At 44.1% G+C, this 21,478-nt stretch overlaps 7 protein-coding genes across 7 annotated transcripts, besides 9 other annotated features; 3 read left to right on the forward strand and 4 right to left on the reverse strand.

The window, feature by feature from the left end:
• TSTA_107410 (uncharacterized protein) lies at positions 1-1,025 on the reverse strand (the record flags this gene model as incomplete). The annotated part of the gene is made up of 3 exons (XM_002486727.1): positions 1-459; positions 524-937; positions 990-1,025. 3 exons carry the CDS (start codon positions 1,023-1,025, stop codon positions 1-3), a joined length of 909 nt encoding a protein of 302 aa, XP_002486772.1.
• Positions 1,026-2,957: 1,932 nt separating this feature from the next.
• Positions 2,958-4,574: a mobile genetic element.
• TSTA_107420 (uncharacterized protein) lies at positions 3,231-3,704 on the forward strand (the record flags this gene model as incomplete). The annotated part of the gene is made up of 2 exons (XM_002486728.1): positions 3,231-3,530; positions 3,621-3,704. 2 exons carry the CDS (start codon positions 3,231-3,233, stop codon positions 3,702-3,704), a joined length of 384 nt encoding a protein of 127 aa, XP_002486773.1.
• On the forward strand, positions 3,903-4,786 carry TSTA_107430 (uncharacterized protein; the record flags this gene model as incomplete). Its single annotated transcript, XM_002486729.1, has 4 exons — positions 3,903-4,064; positions 4,257-4,576; positions 4,637-4,661; positions 4,683-4,786. Coding segments are annotated over 4 exons (611 nt in total), but the record flags the coding sequence as incomplete, so codon positions are not given.
• Positions 4,624-4,926: a mobile genetic element.
• A 1,367-nt stretch (positions 4,927-6,293) lies between these two features.
• Positions 6,294-6,313: a microsatellite.
• A 786-nt stretch (positions 6,314-7,099) lies between these two features.
• Positions 7,100-8,191: a mobile genetic element.
• A 71-nt stretch (positions 8,192-8,262) lies between these two features.
• Positions 8,263-8,724: a mobile genetic element.
• A 14-nt stretch (positions 8,725-8,738) lies between these two features.
• Positions 8,739-9,065: a mobile genetic element.
• A 2,795-nt stretch (positions 9,066-11,860) lies between these two features.
• TSTA_107440 (uncharacterized protein) lies at positions 11,861-12,649 on the reverse strand (the record flags this gene model as incomplete). The annotated part of the gene is made up of 2 exons (XM_002486730.1): positions 11,861-12,024; positions 12,070-12,649. 2 exons carry the CDS (start codon positions 12,647-12,649, stop codon positions 11,861-11,863), a joined length of 744 nt encoding a protein of 247 aa, XP_002486775.1.
• A 1,830-nt stretch (positions 12,650-14,479) lies between these two features.
• On the reverse strand, positions 14,480-14,922 carry TSTA_107450 (uncharacterized protein; the record flags this gene model as incomplete). The annotated part of the gene is made up of 2 exons (XM_002486731.1): positions 14,480-14,842; positions 14,899-14,922. 2 exons carry the CDS (start codon positions 14,920-14,922, stop codon positions 14,480-14,482), a joined length of 387 nt encoding a protein of 128 aa, XP_002486776.1.
• A 61-nt stretch (positions 14,923-14,983) lies between these two features.
• Positions 14,984-15,550, reverse strand: TSTA_107460 (uncharacterized protein; the record flags this gene model as incomplete). The annotated part of the gene is made up of 2 exons (XM_002486732.1): positions 14,984-15,287; positions 15,366-15,550. The coding sequence occupies 2 exons, from the start codon at positions 15,548-15,550 to the stop codon at positions 14,984-14,986; spliced, it is 489 nt and encodes a 162-aa protein (XP_002486777.1).
• A 639-nt stretch (positions 15,551-16,189) lies between these two features.
• Positions 16,190-18,088: a mobile genetic element.
• A 1,460-nt stretch (positions 18,089-19,548) lies between these two features.
• Positions 19,549-21,177: a mobile genetic element.
• TSTA_107470 (uncharacterized protein) lies at positions 20,287-21,189 on the forward strand (the record flags this gene model as incomplete). Its single annotated transcript, XM_002486733.1, has 2 exons — positions 20,287-20,785; positions 20,822-21,189. The coding sequence occupies 2 exons, from the start codon at positions 20,287-20,289 to the stop codon at positions 21,187-21,189; spliced, it is 867 nt and encodes a 288-aa protein (XP_002486778.1).
• Positions 21,190-21,382: 193 nt separating this feature from the next.
• Positions 21,383-21,478: part of a mobile genetic element that runs on past the window's edge.

Raw genomic sequence — 21,478 nt, forward strand, 5'->3', positions numbered from 1 at the left:
TCAGGGGGAAGCGCCGACAACACGCTTTACGGTCTCCTCTACACTCTCCAGCTTCAACCCCAATAAGCCATTCGCCAGCTGTTCATCTCGAATGTAATTTGCCCGAAGGTTTGGCGTATTACCGAGGCTAGTCGCCTTTACCAGCACAAACGCACCAGTCATGTCCCCCTTACCGAGCCTTGCCATTCCCTCGCTGACTTGTTCATCCGTAGTGGTTTGTGTGACAGTCCACTTGGAAGCGGTGGCTTTCTCCAAAGCTGCCAAAAGCTCGTTCTGCGATATCTCGACAGAGGCGATGTAGAGATTCTTGTTCGCTGTCTCTGCTGGACGCTTGAGAGTAGCAATTACAGCACGCTGGAGTTGGTCGACATTGGTCACAGTGAAGACGCTGTTGCCGCCGTCCCAAATGGACGCTGTTCGCGTTGGAAGGTCGAATCCCAGGAAACCGGTGGTCAAACACTGTTTCGTCGCATTAGTTCTCTGCCGTCAAGCCCATATCTACCTTGGAAGTATGGTTCCCTACCTGATCAAAGAACAATGCAGTCCAGATCGCAGTCCATGTCAACCCTGAGGCCTCCTTTGTTTTTAAATAATCCAGAACTTCCTTCTTCTGGTCAAACACCGGCAGCAACTGCACCACAGCCGGACTCAACGTGTTGGCCGAGAACTCGGATGGAATGAATCTCTTCACGCCAGCAGAAATAGCAGCATCGATGAATTTCTTCTGGTCGGTGAATGCACCCAAGCCCACGACAGAAATGACTACATCCTGACCCTTGAAGGCAGACACCAAGTCTTGTTCGGAAAAGTCGGATTTGCGGACAGTGACCCCTGCCGGGAAAGTAGCGCTGCTGGACGAGCGCGTCAGCACAGTGACGTTGAACTGTGATGAGCCGACGAATGCGTCAAGAATAATGCTGCCTACGTTGCCGCTGGCCTAGATTGGTACTTGTTAGATAACGAAATATTACTGGTATGTGGAGCCATACGCCAATGATTGCAACGTTCTTCAGCTGAGACGCCATTGTGTTCTTGAAGAAAGAGGATGCCGTTGTATTGCTATTCGAGGTTGAGGTCCTAGTGTAAGGATAAAAATCACCAATCGACCTCATCAATCGTGAGATCCTCGTTGCCATATTTATATGCAGATAATCTATCAGCTACAAAACTCGCGACATCCCCTCAAACAGCAGCTTACAAATGGATGCCATGCAAAACCGGATATAAACTGGCCTGAGCGGCTCAATTCCGCCCCTCCGATAAATACGTACATCAACGTTTTCAAGTGACTGTTACGTGACAACACCTCCGTCTTCCTACAGTATTACTTTCCTCTTTAGTATGACTGAATCCTACAACCTGCATTACAAAGCCCAGAAAGGTCAGTGCTCGATTACTTACCAGCAATGCGACATTAGTTAGAAGATACGCCGCACCTTGTGTCTGTCTTGAATTACAGGCAGCGCGCACTGCGGAGCCCCCTCCGAGCACACCTTGACTTAGTTATCAGCAAGGCGGATAATTTGTCAGCCACCAGATCAGAGAAGACGGAAGCACCACCGATTGGCTGGTGGGCGTGCTGGAGTTCGTATTCGTGTTCATTATATAAATATTGTGTATCGTGGACTCTTATTTCTTCGCACTCTACTTTATGCGCGCTCTCCCGCTGCGCGGTGTGGATAGGGGGCTCCCGCGTTATTTATCTACGCGTATTCTCGGGTTATACTACGAGTCGGATTCCAACGCGTAGAATAACCCATGCATATGGATCTACATAGTAGACACCATATCAAATCTCTCCACGTCAGTGGAGCAGTCGATTGAAAGATCGGCTGAGGCAATGCAAGATTCTTTCGATTACTACTGTATGGAAAGATGCCTAGGGGCTTTTTCAAAAGCTAAAGTGATCGCAAGAGGGATATCTGGATATGAAAACCACCCGACACAAACCTGTTCTAGGGGAGTGACAGGGCACCCTCGAGTTCAGCCAGCTCTGAGATTGAGATAGAACCCCCAAACATTATGAAGTGACTGATGAATCTATCTCAACGAGGGTAGGAACGAAGCCTAAGTGCTCTTAGGAAGTAATAGAAGTTGTTAAGGCTGGCAGAGAAGTGGTTGCCAGATGTGTTAAAGGCAAGGCCTACACTGAGACCGAACTACTTATCAATCTGGACAGACATAGCGCACCGCTTTCTAAGTATAAAGGCATATGGTGGGAACTGAGCTAGGTTAGTATGAGTCTACTATACAAGTATTATGCCAGGTGGGTATTACAAGTATTGACTTCTGCAAGACATGGTCGGCTGCTAGAGGGAGACTTCTAATAGTAACGGGAAACTACCTTATTATGGAAGTAAAGTAGCGGGCCGTAGCGCTATGAAGATGACCAGAGGGTAACTATGAAGAATATGTTCCTAGCTCGTACCTAGGCCATGGCTATCTCACTGGTATCTTTACTTCCAACTCGTACTTGGGCCACAACAGCGTGGTATCGCCGGCACTTGTACTGATATTTTATTGGTATCTGTGTTTTTAACTTGTACTTGGACCACTACTGTGTGGTATCGCCGGCATTTATATCTATTAGATTGGCAATGTGGTATCGCCAATATATTCTTTCTAGGAGACCTACGGAGATCTTATAGTGGCTCGAGAGGACGGATGCGCATGTCGGTCGGCTTAGAGAAGGAGTGCATTGTGCCTGAATCGTACTCAGGTCCCTGGGATATATATCCTAGCGCGGTATCGCCCATAATGCAATTGCCTTTGCAGCTAGCTTAAGGTGCAAACTCCAGAGATGTTGATAGCAGCAGATCTTTTGACCTGGGGATCTGCCAATAGGAATGGGTAAAATCACCACCGAAGTGAGAAGGCAAGGTGGAAGATGGTATTAGTATCGACCAGACTTATTAAGGCTTTACCACAGGCGACCGCGAGCCACCCAACCCCTATTGTCTCTGGCGCATATAAGGCTGATACACGACCTATGAAAGCGCCGGGTGCCAGAGGACCTGATTGGCTGGATTGAGAGCTTTTTAAGCAATCGCCGCACGTCAATCACGCTCCTAGAGTGCAATATGGGGGAATTTCCGGTCAATACGGGCATCCCGCAGGGCTCCCCACTGTCACCAATCCTATTCCTATTCTTTAATGCAGACCTTATTGAGCAGATACTCGCTGAGTGCCCGGACGTGGTCGTACTTGGATATATTGACGACATCTTCATCATGGCGTTTAGGACCTCCGCCGCAGCCAACTGCCGCACACTCACCAAAGTGCACCAAGTTGCAGAGCGCTGGGAGAGGACTCATGCCTCTAAATTTGCACCTGCCAAATATCAACTTACCCACTTCTGGCGGAAGCACCAAATGGTGCCTAAACCAAGGGGTAGGCTGGATGTGCCTCTCATAATCAAGGGAGTGGAAATCAAGCCTGTGGACTCAATCAAATATCTCAGGGTCTATCTGGATACCCACCTCACCGGGGAAGTGCACATACAGGAGATGAGAGAGAAGGCTGCAAAACTGGTGGCGGGATTAAGCTTAATCGCAGGATTGACATGAGGAACGCCCCTGGTTCATCTACGGAAGATATACATGGCTGTTCTCTAACCACAGATCATGTACACATGCTCCACATGGTATATACAAGGTGGAAGAGGCTTCACTGGTGCGCAACGGGCTGCGGAGCAAGCTATCTGATCGATCTAGGATCAGGCCCTTCACTAGATATCTGACGCCTTCAAACATACGTCACGACAGGCCCTAGAGGTCTGCCTCCACGTACCACCTGCAGAGCTCATACTCGCAAAGCTGGCTGAGGAGGCCTGCCTGCGGATCATGACCTCACCACTTTGATCTACGCTTTACCACATACATGGCCAACGTAACGACCCATACATGTTACCACTTCATCAATTAGAAACAGCTATCAACCGCAAACTTGGACACGATACTAGCCAACGTATCAAGACGATCTACCCCTTTATAGTGCTACCATGGTGGGAGCCACCAGAAGCAAGGATTGATGACACCCATGAGGAGGCTATCAAGGCTATTGAAGTAATCTCAGGAACAGATACAATAATACAGTTCTTTACCGACGGAAGTGGCTTTGATAATGGGATTGGGGCAGCAATCTACTCATTAATAGGATAGGCTTATAAGCCAGTAGGCTCATCTGACACATATTCTGTTTACACAGGGGAGCTGGAGGGAATCAACGCGGCATTAGAAATCCTACTCCGAAGCTAGCCACGCGGCGACAACCCATACGAAGCCACGATCTACACAGATAATCAAGCCGCGATACGCGCCACGTGCCAGCCAGGGCGGTCCTCTGGGCAGTATATCATCCGACGGATCGTACGACACCTGGGCCTCCTACGCGACAACCGATCTCGATGGCGTGTACGACTACAGTGGGACCCAGGCCACGAAGGGGTCCCAGGCAACGAGAAAGCAGACCAACTTGCAAAGTTGGCTGCAGTTGAGGCGACACAGCGTACACAGGAGAACGCCCGTATAGCCAGGATCAATGCACCTAACCAGACTACACCACACGCCGCACGAATGTCATATATTCCAAATCAGTCAACTATCCTTGTTGCAGTGTTGCCAGAGGCTACATGCAGGCTTTGCAAAGTGGTGGAAGGACCAGTAAGAGCATGCCAAGCATAGACGGCATCTCTATCAAATAATCAAAGAGCCAACGAAGATAGTGTTGCAGCTGCACGAAGAATTACGACGGGCTTAGAGTTCGGTGTTGATCCAACTACAAACAGGTAAATTAGCGCTACGCAGCTTCCTAGCGAGCGTGCGGATTGAAGACTCACCTCAATGCCAATGTGGCCTTGGAGATCAAGATATGGCCCACGTCCTCATACAGTGCCCTATTCATATAAACCTACATATGGAGACTCTCTGGAAAGAAGCACGCGAAACAGACTATCGGAAGCTCCTCAGCGAACCTCAGTGGGTTCAGCAGAGTGTCAATTTCATGATGCGGACTGGTCTATTGACGCAGTTCCGTCACGCAATCCCCCTAATAACCACGCGCTCACAGTGAGTGCGACATTATCTCGATGAAGAGTAACCACGTTGATTTGGCTCGTACGGATTAGCCACTTGACACGTTTAGAAATAGAACCGGACACCAAAGCACATATATCACGTCACTCCGCACCGAGATCCTTCACTCCTTTTGTATGTATACACATTTCCTTTGTTGTTTCGGCGTTCTGTTCGCTCGTTATTTGTTGTTAATGTTCTTCGGATCTGGATACGGATATGTGTTGGGATTTTCGCGTGGTGTTGACTGAGCCAGCGCCAAGCCGGAAGTCTTGGCACGTTGACGTTGATTTATGCTTTTGTACGGCAGTACGTCCGCTGCCCAATTAGACGGCGCCGCCGGCCACTAGGCTTAGATGCGTGTATGAATCAATCAATCAATCATCAATCATATTGTGTATCGTGCACTGTCCATGTGACTTACATTGTTCTCGTATGATACGTATCAGTTTATCATTGATTATAGGGAGCTGCTGGTCTGTACGCTCTAGTTAGGCCCCCCCCCTGGAAGGTGCAGTGGTGTGAACCGAATGGCAACATTCCGAAGTGACGATACCGCCGACCTCTCACGGACTCCCTCGCTGACAGTCCGCGGCATTCCGAAAGTAAATGCCGATGTTTGGACGAGTTTTCCCTTAGGCAGATCTGCAAGTAGGAGGGTTTGTTGGGACGTGGTTATCCCGATGTGCCAATGTGGGGCTACTCGGGGTTTGACTCCATGTACAGTGGGATGAAAAATGTGTTGGCACCCCCCATATCCGAAATTCCCACACCGCCATTCATTCTGCCGACAGAAACGCGTACACATCGCGTCGCATAAAAATTTGTATATAACACCTATAAATCTATATTTTCGAATAAAATGCCTCCACCAAGACGCCGCACAGCGCGTAAGGAACTTGATCCTTGTATGAGGGCTCGAATATGCGAGCTTCATACAGAGGCACATTGGGGTTATAAACGGATACACAGGGCGCACCCAGAAATCCCTATGACAACTATTCGGAATACAATCAAGAAGGAGCAAGAGCGTATAAATCAACGTTCAAAAACTCGTTCCAAAGTGTAAAGAATTCGGTGAATGGATCGTATAGACTCAGAGGAATAATATCATTCAGTAATAGTGATTAATGATCAGTTGCTTGTTAGTATTGATAAGGAGTTGATTCGATGCGTTGAATCTCTGTGTATTACTTATCTCTCGTTACATACAACTCAGGGGTGTGTGTGTGTGTGTGTGTATATTTAACGGCCGTGGTTGGACTCGCACGCTTCCCACCGATCCCTACTGGGACATAGGCCGCCGAGGGGTAAATCTCGGGCTTCAAGTCCTATCAGATTTATATACAAATAAGAGACTCTTTGGCGCATTTCCATAGCTGCCGTGGTCTTACAAGGAGGTCCACTTCTGGGTAGATTTTGAGTATTTACCAGCTGCAATGGTCCACCTATGCTCTATAACCCATAATTCTACCACCATAGTACTTAAGCAGTGAGTTTTGAAAGAAGGGAGGAAAGAAAGGAAAGAGAGATGTAAAGGGAAAGTAGAGCTGGCTTAGCTAGGTGCTAAGGAGAGATTGGCGAGGATAGATGTCCTCAAAGAAATGGGTCTCTGCTAGCCATGTAGCTAGTTTTTGTGTTCCTTTTGTAGTGCCTAAAAGAAAAGAGATAACTTTAGAAGGAGGTCTAGGAGGATGAGAGGCTTGTCTCTTAGCTATATAGCAGAAGAAGAAATGTAGAGGTGCTTTTCTTGCCCCACACTAATAGAGAAGATAAGCATCATCATAATTAAAGCATTTATGGTAGTTCACAAAGTCTCTATAACTAGTATGGGCCACTATAATATAGCCAAGGTCAAGTTAGTTAAGTTGAAGCTCTCCAGGGTGTTTAGAAGATATAGTTATTTCTAGATCTTGGTATGTCTGTAGTGTTATAGTCTGTCACTGTGTCTAAGCAGTGGAAAGGGATTAAGTCTTGGTGTATCTCTTTAGCGAGGCGTATGGGGACTTGTATGAAGAGGAGGGGATAGAGGTAGCTCCTTCCTTGGCAGCGAGATTAGCCACTTCATTCTCAGGGATTTTGGTGTGTCCAGGGACCCATCGGATTTAGATTGATCCACTTTTGGTGTGTGGAAGCCTTTCGCGTAGTGGCTAGGCAGCTGCAAGGGTGCGAAAGGATTCAAAGACTCCTTGAGAGGATCCTGTAGAGGGAGATAGGAGGCGCGTGGCAACTTCCAGGTTATTAAGACAGATCCATAAGTTGGTAGCAAATTGAGCTATTGGGTGTACTATTGCTACTTGAGCACTAGCTAGAGCAGCTTCTACTTTAGTATTAAAGACTTTTTCCTCATGTCTGTATGAGAGCGAGGAGCGAAGGAACTAATGATATGCTTAAAATCTAATATAGCTATTCTCTGTATGTCCATCTACTAGCCTAGATCCATCTAAAAAGATTACAATATTTAAGCTAGGGATGGTATGTTAGAAAGCCATAAAATCAACTGCTATCTATTCCTTAGTGCGTCCCATGGGAGCTTCTATTTGAGCTTAGGCATTCTTACAAGACTCGCGAGGGTGCCAGGGAGCGTATTGGAGGGGGTTTATCTATTTAGAGTTGGGGAGGGCCAGTATACAGTGGGTAAATTGGCTGGTTTATCGGCCATTACTAGCAATCTGTTCAGCGCGTCTTAGAAGTAGGTGATAAGGATCAAGACGCCATAGGCGGACAGTTGCAAGGAGGGCTATTCAATCTAGTTCAATTTCTGGTAGAGAGAATCTAGACTCTCGATAAAGGACAGGAATTGAGGTTGTACAGAAGACCGGAAGGACTGCTCTTACGCCTGTTAGTATTATTTTAGTTAGTTTCTTAAGATATTCTCTAACTTAGTTTGAAGTCTGGGAAGGCCTAGGGCAAGTACATCCTTGCCACCAGATTTCAGCATTATAGTATACTTTATAGAGTATATAGGCTGATACAGCCTACTATAGTAAATGAGGTTTGACTCCTTAGGCAGTATTCTCTAGAGAGTAAAGGGCATTAGCTATAGTGAGGGCTTTAGATGCTATTTCTCTAATATGCTATTTAAATGTTAGTTTTTTATTAAAGAGGATTCCTAGCCATTGTAGATATAGCTATTTAGTGTTTTCTGATATTATAACAGATCTAGCTTTCACTAAAAGTAAATGGGTTGGATAAGCTCGTATTTATCTGATATGAATATAATGCCCTCTACAGCTCCCCAGTTAAGAGCTTCTTAAAGTAAGTCTAATAAGGCTTCACAGTTAGTAGTAAGAGATGTTGAGATCACTAGGTTAGCTGTGTCGTCTGTGTAACTAAATCTGTTCCTTGGGTTTCCTAGACGGAATAAAGGCGCTATGTAGAGTATGAAAAGGATGCCAGATACTGGGGATCCTTGTGGAAGACTGCAGGCAATGTCTGTTCAGGGGCCAATCTCTCCATTGAGTCAGATCTGAACTAATTATCCAGTGGCGAAGGAGACAATCTAGAGAACGAGATTGATAGGCCAGCCCTGCTCACATAATCTGTGGATTAGTCTGCCGGGAAGCACAGCATTAAAGGTGCCTTTGATATCTAGGGTAAGGAGTGAGGCGGTCATGCCTTGATTTAGCGCTTGTTCAACATCATATATTAGGCATATGGTTAGTTAGTTGTAGATCTTAGTAGAAGAGCCCCAAACTGTTGCCTTGCTAATACTTTGTGGTGTATAGAGATCTATGCCATATTCTGTGCCATTAAGCGCTCAAGTCCTTTGTCCAGGACTGAAAGGATAGTAATTGGTCTGTATAATCTAGGTGAAGACTAATCAGTCTTCTTTGGTTTCTAGATAATTATTAAAATTGCGTGTCGAAAGCATTTTAGGTAATAACTAATCTTTAGGCACCCTTAGTATAGCATTAGTACCTTATCCTTAATTAAAGGCCATGCCACTTTGAGTATGTAGGTTAGGATTTTGTCTACGCCAGGGGCTGTGTTTTCTGCCTAAAGTACTAACTCCTCCACCTATGTCATTGATATGTCTGGGAAGTAGAGACTAGTGGTAGGGACTGCTGGGGAGTTTAACGGTATATCTCCTGCCTCAGCTGAGTTTTAAGAAGATTGTGGACTAGTATGTCTCATTTCTCGTGTATAGTAACTGCTGGGAAGCTGTTGGGTCTCAGTGGATCCTTTAGTGGAGGGCTTCAGAAGGTGCCTATAGACCTATGCTATTTACTCATATTGAAGACATCCTTTTTGTGTTACTGTAGAGAGCTTCTCTCACAAAAATTGTCGTTGAGACCATCTAGTTATCCTGTGGAAGTCTGTCTTTGAGCAGAGGCCTAAGCAGTAGTTGTGTAAAGCTTTCTTGCAGTCTTTATTCTACTAAGGTTGTCCTATGCCTTGTGTCAGGGTTCTCTTAGCAGAGCCTCTATATACTCCTTGGATTGTAGATATCAGTTTTTTGGTAAGGACATCAAGATCTTCTTCTGTCATGGTTGAGCTCTTAATACTAGCAAGATTAGAGGCGAGGAGTGAGAGGAAGCAGGTGTGGTCTAGCATATCAAATCTTAGTTTCTGAGCTATTTCCTTGTATCTCTGATCCCATGGTCAGTGTTGTTTTTAATTAGTCAATATGGATTCAATCAAGATTGAACATTGTCAATATAATATTGACAATTGACAATGTGGGTGCACTAAGGTGCATGTACGTACGTACGAAGCAATAGAATCAATTTCAATGGGTATTCATTCAGTTCTGTGTCTCCTCCTCTAAGTACATCATGTTCCAGAGCCGCGTCTATATAGACCTTCTCCTGAGCTGATTTGTAAGCTATCCCATGGGGTAAACTTAAGACCATTCTCTTACACATAACAGTTTCGGATTGATCGCTTCATTTGATGGCTTCATTGGAAAGCCAGCTTATCTGACACATCTTGATTGCATGAAGCAACCAACACTGGATCTCTTTTACAAATCAATTTGCAATCGAGGTCCAGAAACCTGTGAAAACCCATAGTAAAACATGACAACAATCAACAAGCGAACCGCTATCGTAAGTCAGCACTACCTCCCATATGCCACCTATTCGGCTCCTAGTCGGCTCCTAATCAATCCTAGTCCTCTCAACAAAGCCTTCCACCTGGATCATCACCTTGTTGGATCCAACAAAGTCCCACAGGGCCTTGTTTGGGTTTGACTTTGTAAAGGCATCTGCAGGGTTATCGTCACCATGAATCCATCAGATCTCGTCAATCTCATGTCACTTATATGACTGGCGAAGCGCCATGAGATCAATTATTAAGCGCTTTTCTTTGGTTGTTCCAAGCTTCGTGAGGCACTCATATAGCAAGTAGGAATCCATGCAGACTACTACCGGCATCTCAGGCTGGCCGAGCCTCTTGGTAATCATGTTGACTGTACTGGCCAGGGTAAAACCTTGGTCGAAGCCAGTAGTAAGGCTATAAATCTCGGAGACCAGTACACTACGTGTAATCTGCTTGCACTTAGATGAAGCCCAGTGCAAGATATTGCTGGTTATCGTGAATTAGCCTGATTTAGAAAAGTCCTCATTTACTATAACAATAAGGAGGCCAATTTGGGAGGTCAAGTCCCGGTTGTTGGCGAAGGAACCATCGGTAAATATTATGATCTTGGCCTTGGTTAAATCAATTGGAACGAAGCAGAGACCTCTATCTGGGTTCTCGGCTTGCCATATGAGACATTTATTCAATGCGTCATAATCTGCCTCAGATCGGTCTTTCTCCTGCAGCTGAGCGGCCACTGCCAAGTCGTATGCTGCTTTGGGTTGGCAGATTAAAGCTAAGTACGCACCACACACGCGTTGTTCCACGTACTTTTGTGCGCGATCTTTCTTGCCCACTAACTTTATCTTTATGGCTTGGCCCTTTTAGCGGAGATAGATCTTCCCATCTTACAAAGTAATTCTAACACTATTGAATTCTATTGACACTTATTGGGATAGGCGTGCCTTAGGCTTTACCTTGAAGCCAGCTTCTTATAAGGCCGCTTATTCCTCTCCAGCAAAACTTTCTGTTAAGATAAGCAGGGTATTGTCTGTCTGCATACCAACAAGACTAAAGTTCTCCTTTCCTTTAGTTGTCATGAGGAGGCATAGGTTGTACGTGGATGTCTCCATACCTAGCCAGTCCTTATAATGGGATTAATATATGTCAAACCAGTATACACCAGCTTCAGGGATCCCGTACAAGGCACCTTCCACAAGCAGTAGCGAATCCAGCGGGTATTTATCTCTCATCTTGGCTGGCAGATTGCCAATAATTAGGCGCTGTAGCTTGCTTTTTGACTGTGTGTACGCCTGGGTAATATCACACAGATTAATGACCATGTCTATGAGAATTAGCGTAGCGATAAGTAACATAACAAGGCGCTAGTTGGCACGCTGAATCGTCGGCACTTATGTCAATATGCTAGTTTTGCCCGCGTCATTATAACCCTGTATGATGAGGCGTGACTTCTCATACAGTTTCTCGTTCTTGCCTTTTATCTCATTGACTAACCAGGAGTTGAAGATTCATACGCCTCTGAGATCCAAATTATCATGGTGCATTATCTTGAAAGTGCCATTCACAATAAGACCATCGATCTCAGCGATTGTAGAGAGCTCAAATGGCGCGCCATCCACAGTTATCTTCTCTTCTCAGCGCAGCTTGACTGCTAGTTCTAGGTCGTCTTTTTCCTTCCTAGATAGGAACACCTCGACCTCAGTAGTATAGGTCTTTAGCTTATTCTTTAAACCTGGAGATCGTCCTCAGCGGCGTGGCACTAGCAGTATCACTAATGCGTCAGGAACATGAATCCCTCTCATCTTTAGGTGGCGATTCGGATTTACAGCGCCAGCAGGCTCTCCTAATTCTACTTTTTCTTGCAGCGTACCAGCAGCAGCATCACATGAGGAGGATCCCTGAGCAAATACTGGGCCACTTTGCTAGCCCGCCAGTAGGCTGTCGATTTCTTTACCTTCTTCCTCCTTTTGAGGAGGAAGATCAGTGCCTAGTAGACGCTGAGTTGGAGGCGACTCGATCTCGTCTCGCTGGTAACGTTGTACTGAAGTTGCACGGAAATCAGTGACACTGCTGGGTAGGTCCACAATTACATTGTAATTGTTAACTGAGATAATTTTGTGCAGGCCAGTCCATCCTTTACCTTCTTGCCAGACCTGCATATTAGTTCCTAGTACCAGGTTGAGTATTTCTGTGATGACTGGGCCGTTCCTGGTATTAAGAGCGTTATTAACTTTACGCGTGGCCACGGCATTTCTTAAGTCGATTATGGCCTTCCTCATGGTATGGGCACGCTTTGCTATTAATGCTAATGGTGGCAAGTTATAAGTTATACAAGGATAGGTACCAAAGACTAGTATAGTTAGTACTAATCTATCTGGTTCTACTATGTTGTTGACAGTCTTAACCGCCATCTGAAGTATAATCTCCTTGTCGACGCTTGTACCAAGTTCTGACAATATGATATTATAAGTGCAGCGCAGTGGTGCGTAGTACCGTTCGACCTTGCTAATAGCGTTGTGAGCCTTGACTGGCATCTAGTGGTATTGGATTTCTATTATCTTGGCCTCAGTTCTAAATTCTACTGCAGCAAAATTTGTTCCTATGTTGTGGGATATGATATTAGGGGGACCAAGATATATGTCAATCTACGCTACCCAGAGTGCTTCCCAGGTGTCCTTAATTGATAGAGACTTCAAGAATTTCACTACTTAGAATGAGGTTGCCCAGTCAACAATGTGCAGTACTGGCTTGCCATCAAGATATATGACATCAATAATGATCTTGTAGTTATACTTGCAGTTATTATGTAACGTAAATTTGAACTATTTGGGTACTTACCAGTTCATTTGGCAATGGTGGCAGAATTCTTCAATCTGCGCAAGCACCTTATAATCTACATCAAGATGGCCTGCACACTTTAAGACCTTGTGTAGTCTATCAACTGTAGAGTGACCAAATTATTGGTGTAACCGCCTCATCTCAACCTTAGTTAGAAACGCCTCTGGTGCATACTTCTTATCTAGGAAGAACCATGGGTGGCCTCGCTTGCAAATAACTAGTACGATAAGGTCTCCCTGGATCATCTTATTGGTGAGATTGTCAAACTTAACGCGTAGGCGATCCATATCTTTGAGGTAGGATAGGAAAGGCGTCAGTAAATCTATAGTGTTAAATTCTATATTACCAAACTGCGATTCCACAGTAATCACTATAGTTAAGATTATTGGGTTGTCCATACCGAAGTAGACTGAGTACTCCCCTACACGCGATCTATCAACCTTGGTGTGGGGATAGAGTCTTAGGAAGGCAGTAAGTTGTCCTTTACTAACAGTTAAGATAGTTGATGCTCCTGTATCTGGCATAATCCTATAAAAAGTCTTATTTTTATAGGGGTTGAGAAGAAACTGAGAGGCAGGTGCAGGGTGGTTATTTTCACCTTCTGATTGGTCAGATGATTTAACTTCAAAATCGAGATGAAATCTAGGCGGCTCTATGCTATTATTGCAGTCTATTATCTGGTGGATAAAGGCATGATCTTGCAGTTAGTTGACTATAAAGTACACGGTCGTCACGTCCTACTTAACCTCCTCCTTAGTGGAATCCTTGTCTTTCTCTTCTGACGAGGTGCCTTCATATTCCTGTAAGAAGGTCTAGTAAGCATGGGTTGACAGCTTCTTCCTTCCATCTATCTATCAATAGTGGTCATATTGATCTCGTGCTTCGCAGCGTTCTTCTTCAGAATGCTTCCATGAGTGGCAGTTCTCTTAATGATAAATAAAATGCCTTCCATTGCTCTTCCTGAGTTACTTGGCATTGTCACGGTTCTTGTGTCAGTATTCTTGACGCAATATAGGATAGTTATTACAATTTATGCGTCCTATAAACTTCCTGTCTGTATAGAATACTTGAGGATTATTAACTTCATCTACCACATACTAGCCTGCTGACTCCTTTTACTGCACTACATCTGCCCTAGCATGCAGCTTAGAAATAATTGTCTGGAAGTTACTTGTTGGTTCACTGAGAGCCTCATCTATTTATGGTATAGATTGGCACACTCTTGTAATGGCGGCAATGAGGTGTTTATCACCAGTATATACTAGTCCTAACACTCACTGGCATAAATAAAGTTTATCAACTATGAGATCTACGATCTTAACCTACAATTTGCCAGGATTGCTTTGGCGCTCTCCAGCTAGGGTGACTGTGGTCCACTCCTAGTAGTAATCTATCTAGTTGTTAGGCATGTTAAAGTATGCTTTTATCGCGTTGTACGCTTGAGCAAAGGAAGCACCTAGCTTAACATGATACATGTGGTACGCCCCTGCACATCCAGATAGCATCTCAGGAAAGACTTCCCAATATTAACTAATTAAGATGCTAGAGAGCTTACACGCTCTCAAGAATGCGCGTACTTTATCGTCCAAGATGTCGTACCGATCTCCAGAGTAAGTAAGCTTTTTGTCCCATATCTTGATGAACATGAGCATTGACTTTGAATCAATATGCTCACATTCAACTTTCCTAGGTGGTAGCATGGTCCAATCGTCCCACTTCTCTAATGATATTGAGATCTTGAGTGCTGGGGGTGCTATGGTATAGCGTGGTGTCTGCCTGCGCCAGTCGTCCTCAAGTTTGGAGCAGTATAGGTAAGTATAAGCAGGTCCAGGCAAGCTTAAGCGGTCTTGAGGTCTACTAGGCTTGTCATTTTGAGCATAATTTTCTGGCTATTGACCATAATCTTGAGAAGCCTGCTTTAGTGTCTCTACCAACAGTTACTTACCCTTTTCATTGTTCTTTCTGCCATCCTCAATTGAGGAGACTATTACCTCTGGTTCCTCTTCTTCACTGCCATTTTTGATGGCGAGTTAAGGGAACTGACCCTTGGCCATCTTCAACCGTGAGTCAAAGGTTCTGGCGGCAGCAATCTCATGCGGCCACTCAGGCATCCTAGTCATCTGCACTAAGTCATCTAGTGCCTTTGCAATCGTCTTTTTCCTGCCAATATAATCAACAAAGATGCCTCGGTCCATTAGCATGTCCTTGATCTTTTTCTGGATGTGTACGCTAAGCCGTTTGAAGTCATCATGGGTCCAGTTACCGAAGTAATCAAGAAGCCACATGAAGATCTCATAATCAACATATTGATTGCACGCGGCATAGTACAAGGCACTTATTGCACGAGTAGATAATGCTATCTCGGTGTCGCCAGGTTCAACTTCCTTATCCTATAGCGCCATGTTGACCAACTTGCGTCCCGTCTCGTTGTTGAACCTGATCTCAGTTATCCACCTGTCGTCAGGGAAGTTGATTTCCGGTACAGTTTGGTAACTTCCTGAGGAGACTCCTCTATCTCCTGGAGATGGGTCTTGGTATTGGTATTCGCTAGTATCGTCCTGGCTATTGTCCGACAGGATGGCGTTTTTGTCAGCCATAACTAGTCTTGTTGATATTGTGAAACTTTCAATAAGGTGTCACGTTTTTCTTGATGATTGTTTTTGTTGTTTTTGCTGTTGGCTTGTGTACGTGCCAACGACGCGTCTCGCGATAGGGCGGTAGCTCTGGAATGTTGTTGCAATAACAACCTATCCCAGGCCACAGGTTCTCTAGATCTCGCTCAGAGATGAGGAATCCTTTTAGCAAAGACTCGATTCGTCAACAGGTTGACGGCGTCAAATCTCCCTCTTCCACTGGACTTGGTTTCCTACACTAGGAAGCTCAAATCCTGGAATCCAGTTCTATTCTGTAGCCACAGGTGACTATCGATATAGAATTCAGAGACCTTGCCAATCTGTCTTAGTTTTTTTTTTGCAACCAAGACTGATCAGTGTGGGTGCACTAAGGTGCATATGCGTACGTACGAAGCACTTGAGTCAATCTCAATAGGTGATTCTTGGGTTCTGTGTTCTGTTGTGTCTCTCTGTCTTAATGAGGCCCCGACGCGGTCTATATAGTCCTTGCTTGACGAGGTCACGTGTAAGCCATACGTGACTTCTCCTTGCTGCATACCAGTGCCAGGCATCTCGATTGCACGAAGCAACCAACAGTATCACTTGTCATCTCAACTATCTATACATATCTCGCAGCAACACGAGCTGCCTCATCGTCTCCGCACTTAGCGAGTTTTTTCGTAAGCCTAGTAAGTCCCTTCCACTGTTGAACAGTCTTTCTACTGATACCCCAGAAGCTGGTATGGGTAAATAGTCTCTTGCCGCTGCCGCCATTCGTGGGTATTCATTACCATGTGTCCTCCACCAAGAGAGTAGCCAGTGCTTCTCTTTTATTACTGATTTATCAATCATCATAATCCCATCTTCGAAGTACCGGTCAACATCAGATATTTGAAGCTTTCATGGTTATAGCTTCTACAGAACTCTAGCCTCTATACTCTTCCCCATGACTGAACGATCTTCTCTGAGTAGCGATTGCTCTTCTACAGGCGCAGGGTACTGCTCATATAGTAACTCTTTAATATGTTTCACAATCATTAGAGCTGTCGTTTCCCCTAACTCTCTCTCTAATAGCAATGTTTTAAATTGTGGATCCAGAACTAGTGTAATGTAATAGGCATCCTAACCATCCATTAGGTTATAGTATTTCTGAAATTTTTTCAGACCTACAGATGCAGCTACAGCAATGTCTTCATAAAGATCTTGAAATTCTCCTTCTCTAGAAACAGCTTCATGCAATAGATCATGCACCTTATAGTAGATAGGTATTGCCAGGCTGACCTGTGGTTGGCGCTTTGAAACAGTGAGAGTAAACTCCTCAAATCTAGAAAGAACAGTTTCAATCTGCCGCAAATGATCCCATTCTTCTTCAGTGAAGGGTGGAAGATAAGTTTGATGCTTAATCCACTTTTTGATTTGCTGTTTTGAATCTAATGCATCTCTTAGCATTCAGTGGGTGAAGTTCCAACATATATCGACATCATACTAGATAAACTTATCCTTTAGATGATGAGTTTGACAGATGAGCTTCTATTGCTGCTTTCGCTGGGGTGTTCTTGCTATCCAAAAGGCTATGATTCAGAGTCTAGATAAAGCAGACTGTGGACCCATGTCTTTGTTTTCCTGCATAAGATCACAAGCTGCCACTGCTATTTTATGATCGCCGGCTTTCAGCACATAGAGTATATTACTGACAATCAGATTTAGTACATGCGCTATGCAGCGCATATAGCTATCCAGCCCTTGAAATCTTGGGAATTTTCTTTCGACATTGGCAGGAGACACTATATTATCAAACTTCTCTTTGAGATTGAAATATAACTCTGACATCAAAGTCTCGTTGATAGCAGCATTGTCTGCTGTAATTGTGAGCACTTTATATTCAATATTAAGCTCTTCCAAGGTCGTCTGGAGTATCTCTGCCATATTCTCTCCACTATGAATGCCTGTGGGCTCTGTGAAGTCAAGAACTCTCTCTTGGTATTGAAAATCAGCTGTCAACCAATGACCGATAACTGCGAATATAGCCTTGCAATTCTTGCTAGTCTAAGCATCTAAGGAAAGTGTAATTGTTTGACATGTCTAATCTAGATCGTCGATCAAACATGTTCGATAAGAATCAAATTCTACATCGATTTGGCGAGTAATTGTCATGCGGGATGTAAATGGAAGCTCAATCCCTAGATCTCTAAATATATTCTGGAATGTTGGTGATTCAATAGCATTGAATGCCATATTCTCCATTACTATCCAATGCACTAGATTTTATTCTAAGTGTTTTGCTGCCTGACTCTCTGCTTGTCTCTGAAAGGAACTGACAATAGATGATTATTTTATGCCGGATTTGTTACTTTCTTAACTATCTGTGGCTCCGCTCGAAAAGATGCCATGTTTATTAAGATGAGATCGCATGTTTGATGTTGAGGTTGCTCTTGCAGAATCGGTCGTCTTCCAACAACATTGAGTGCATTGTATTTCACGATCTTCAAGTGGCCCTTTCCTCTCTTTGGCCACCAATGATTTCCAGGGAGAGGTACGATATCAAACTCTGCCCATAATGACTGATTCTGCGGCCTTTTCTGTGAGCGCTCAGGGTCGCAAGAGATGCTGGATGTCTCAAGTTCGATGTTGCTTGACGCTTCCTGCTGGGAAATATATGCTGGCGGATTCCGGGCTTGGATTAATTGACTTGCTGAGTTGTCAGGAGTAATAGGGTCAATGCTATTATCTGGTTGAATTAGAGTTTTCTTGGTGATGTGATCTTCCAGAGGTACTTCCTCATCGCTGCCATCATTAAGAAGATGATAATTAATCCTTTGAGAGCGCTGAGGACGCTTGCCTAAAGATACAGAAGACTCCATCATAATATCAAAAGAGGAAATGGCTAAAGTGACCATTTTCAAAGAAATACAGCAGAACGGTAAACACGCGTCTATCAAAGTCAACGCGACATGTTATGACTTAAATAGGATTAGCAGTATTTTAGTAATTATACGGATAATTATGAATCGAATACGAATAATGGCCCCGGAAATGGTAGTCGAATACGAATAATATATCTCATATATATTTCGAATACGAATAAGCAAAATCCTTATTCGTGTGCACCCCTAATGTCACATTTGTTAAGGTAGCGAAGGTTTAGGACACCTCGCACTGTAAAATTTTTTCTCTTCTCCAGCTTATCCTTCATGTACAGATCAACGATCGTGCCTGTAACTGCATTCGAGATATTACATTCACCAACTATGCTATATAGCTTCTTCTACTTGGCTTAGTTCTATTACCTACTATCCACCTATCCAATGGAAACCCGGGGCAAGCGTTAAAACTACCTCGCGTTAAACGACGGTTATGATAATGAAGCATTACCCGAAGATCAACTTTCAAGTCCACCCCCTGAATCGCCATTTCCATCTACAATCATACAGCTAGAGTACAATGCATTCCTTGGTATCCCTAATATTGAAATCAATCCTTTATAATCTGCATTACAGTCATTGTCCTATCCAACAACTTCAACAGCTGTAGATTCTTCGATTGTTTCATATACTCAACATCTTCTACCTATAGCTAAAAAGGAAGTGTCGGTTTATCTACGTCTAGGTCGCTAGCACTAGTCACGTAGAACAGCTATTCCGACGAGCTGACGAGCCTGATCAATATGGTATGGAATTCCTGATATTGATGACTGCCCCCCAAGAGTAAGGGAGACGGGGGATAGCTAGCTACATATAAACGCGGCACGCACGTGCCGCGTTGGACTAACTGATATCCAGTGCCGAAACGCGCTAGGTTTGATATTCACGTTCCGACAGGAAGCATGGCTCTGGGCTTACTTCAGCAAGCATGAGGTTCTATGTGAGTGGTATACAAAGAAGCACAAGAAACGGAAGTTGATGGATATGGATATTCAGTGTGCTATTGTGGATAAAGACACTAGTAAGTGCTGTAGCTGGGTTATAATGGATTCAAAGTGGTAGAGTTCTACCAGCAATATGACGCTTCATCTCTTATGAAAGCATTCTATTTATCCTCTAGGTGCTTTAGTCACCGAACCCATCAAGAGTTCAAAGGGAACTTTGCTTAGCTTATGGGCAAAAAAGGAAGAAACTCTTACTTGCTAATAACGGCTGGAAAAGGACATCCTTCACTGGGTTGTTATTGATAAACAACCCTTTACAACTATTAAATCTCCAGCATTTCAGCAGATCTTCTCTAATATCCCAGGAGTCGCACTTCCATTTACTTCTCGGCATACCCTCCGACAGCGGCTTATGGATGACTTTGATATACAACGCGCTCAATTGAAGGATGAACTTAGGTTATCTTGCAAAATAATTGCTTTATCTCTTGATATTTGGACAAGCAAAAACCAACTTCCAATCCTAGGGATAATTGGCCATTGGCTTACAGAAAGTTTTGATTACTAAGAAAGAGTTCTTGAATTCAAAGAACTTTTAGGACTACATAGTGGAGAGAATCTGGCTGCAGCAGTTGAGGATATGCTCCTGGAACTTGACCTTCAATCCAAGTTAACTACAATAACAGGAGACAATGCCAGTAATAACGAGAAGATGGTTTCAATTCTATCTCAAAATCTGAGGTAAAAACTTGGGGTTAACCCTCTATTCCGTGGCTCAGAAAGTTACGTCCGTTGCTTAGCTCATATATTAAATCTCATTGTCAAAGATATCCTTGAGACTTTAAAATCTGGCAACATGGAGGAAGCGCATGTTGTGTGTGATCATTTTAAGGAAGGAGAACAGTTGTCTGTTGGATCTCAGGAACCTTTAGCAAGGATTCGTATTCTAGCTCTTTGGATACACCGAAGTCCGCAACAAAGGCAGAAATGGAAAGAGGTCTGCAATATTATCAATCTCTCAAGCAAATGCATCAAATATGATATTGATACAAGGTGGAATTCCACTTTCCGAATGTTAGACGATGCCTTGAAGGCAAGATACCAGATCGATAAATTTCTGCAGCTCCAGATAGATTTTCCTCACTTTACTACAATGGATTGGTCTTTGCTCTCGCAGATTCACAATATCCTTTCAAAATTCAACAAGTTGACTCTGTTCGTGTCGAAAAAGAAACCTCAAATTAGTCTTGCCATCCCAATCTACTACGAACTTCATGATTTACTCGATGAGGCATCCGAGCACAAGAAGAGGTTCCTAGATCTTGACGAAGATATATCCTTGGCTGTAAAGAAAGGTATGAAGAAGTACAAAAAGTACTATACCTTTATAGATGCTTCTGATACATACTACACTGCCCTCATCTTGGATCCTCGGATCAAAGGTGATCTCCTTCTCGACAAGCTGGAAGATAAGACTACTGGGAGGGAGATCCTTCAAGCTCTCCGTGACAACCTCCACCGTGATTACTCAGTCGCCACTATGGAATCAAGCTCACCTACAAGACAATTCCTACTGGAGCACAATACCGAGCATAGTGATGTAGAGTCCCGGTTGCTAAAGAGATTACAGCCACGAAATCAACCTCTGCTTTCTGATATTGATTGTTATCTCAACAGCCCCCGGGTTAATATAAATGACATAAAGGATCCAAATTGGTTGTATAATTGGTGGCGGATAAACAAGGGTGTTGGTTTATAGGTGCAATCGAGATTCCTGGCACCGACGCGAACCAAGGAGAGGTCACGTGAAGGTACACGTGACCTCGTCAAGCAAGGACTATATAGACCGCGTCGGGGTCTCATTAAGAGAAGAGACAGACAATCAGAAGAATATGACTTTACCAATTGGTTACTAAGCTACTTGTATGCACATGTGCAGAAGCGAACCCACAAAGGGTGAATATCCCAGAATGGCTGCTGCTGCTAGAGATTAACTCGCGATTCCAGCCTCTGAGGTTCCAGTGGAGAGGCTATTCAATGCAGGAAGA

This window comes from Talaromyces stipitatus, genomic scaffold (assembly GCF_000003125.1).
Source record: "Talaromyces stipitatus ATCC 10500 scf_1105507295511 genomic scaffold, whole genome shotgun sequence".
NCBI classification, from domain to species: domain Eukaryota; kingdom Fungi; phylum Ascomycota; class Eurotiomycetes; order Eurotiales; family Trichocomaceae; genus Talaromyces; species Talaromyces stipitatus.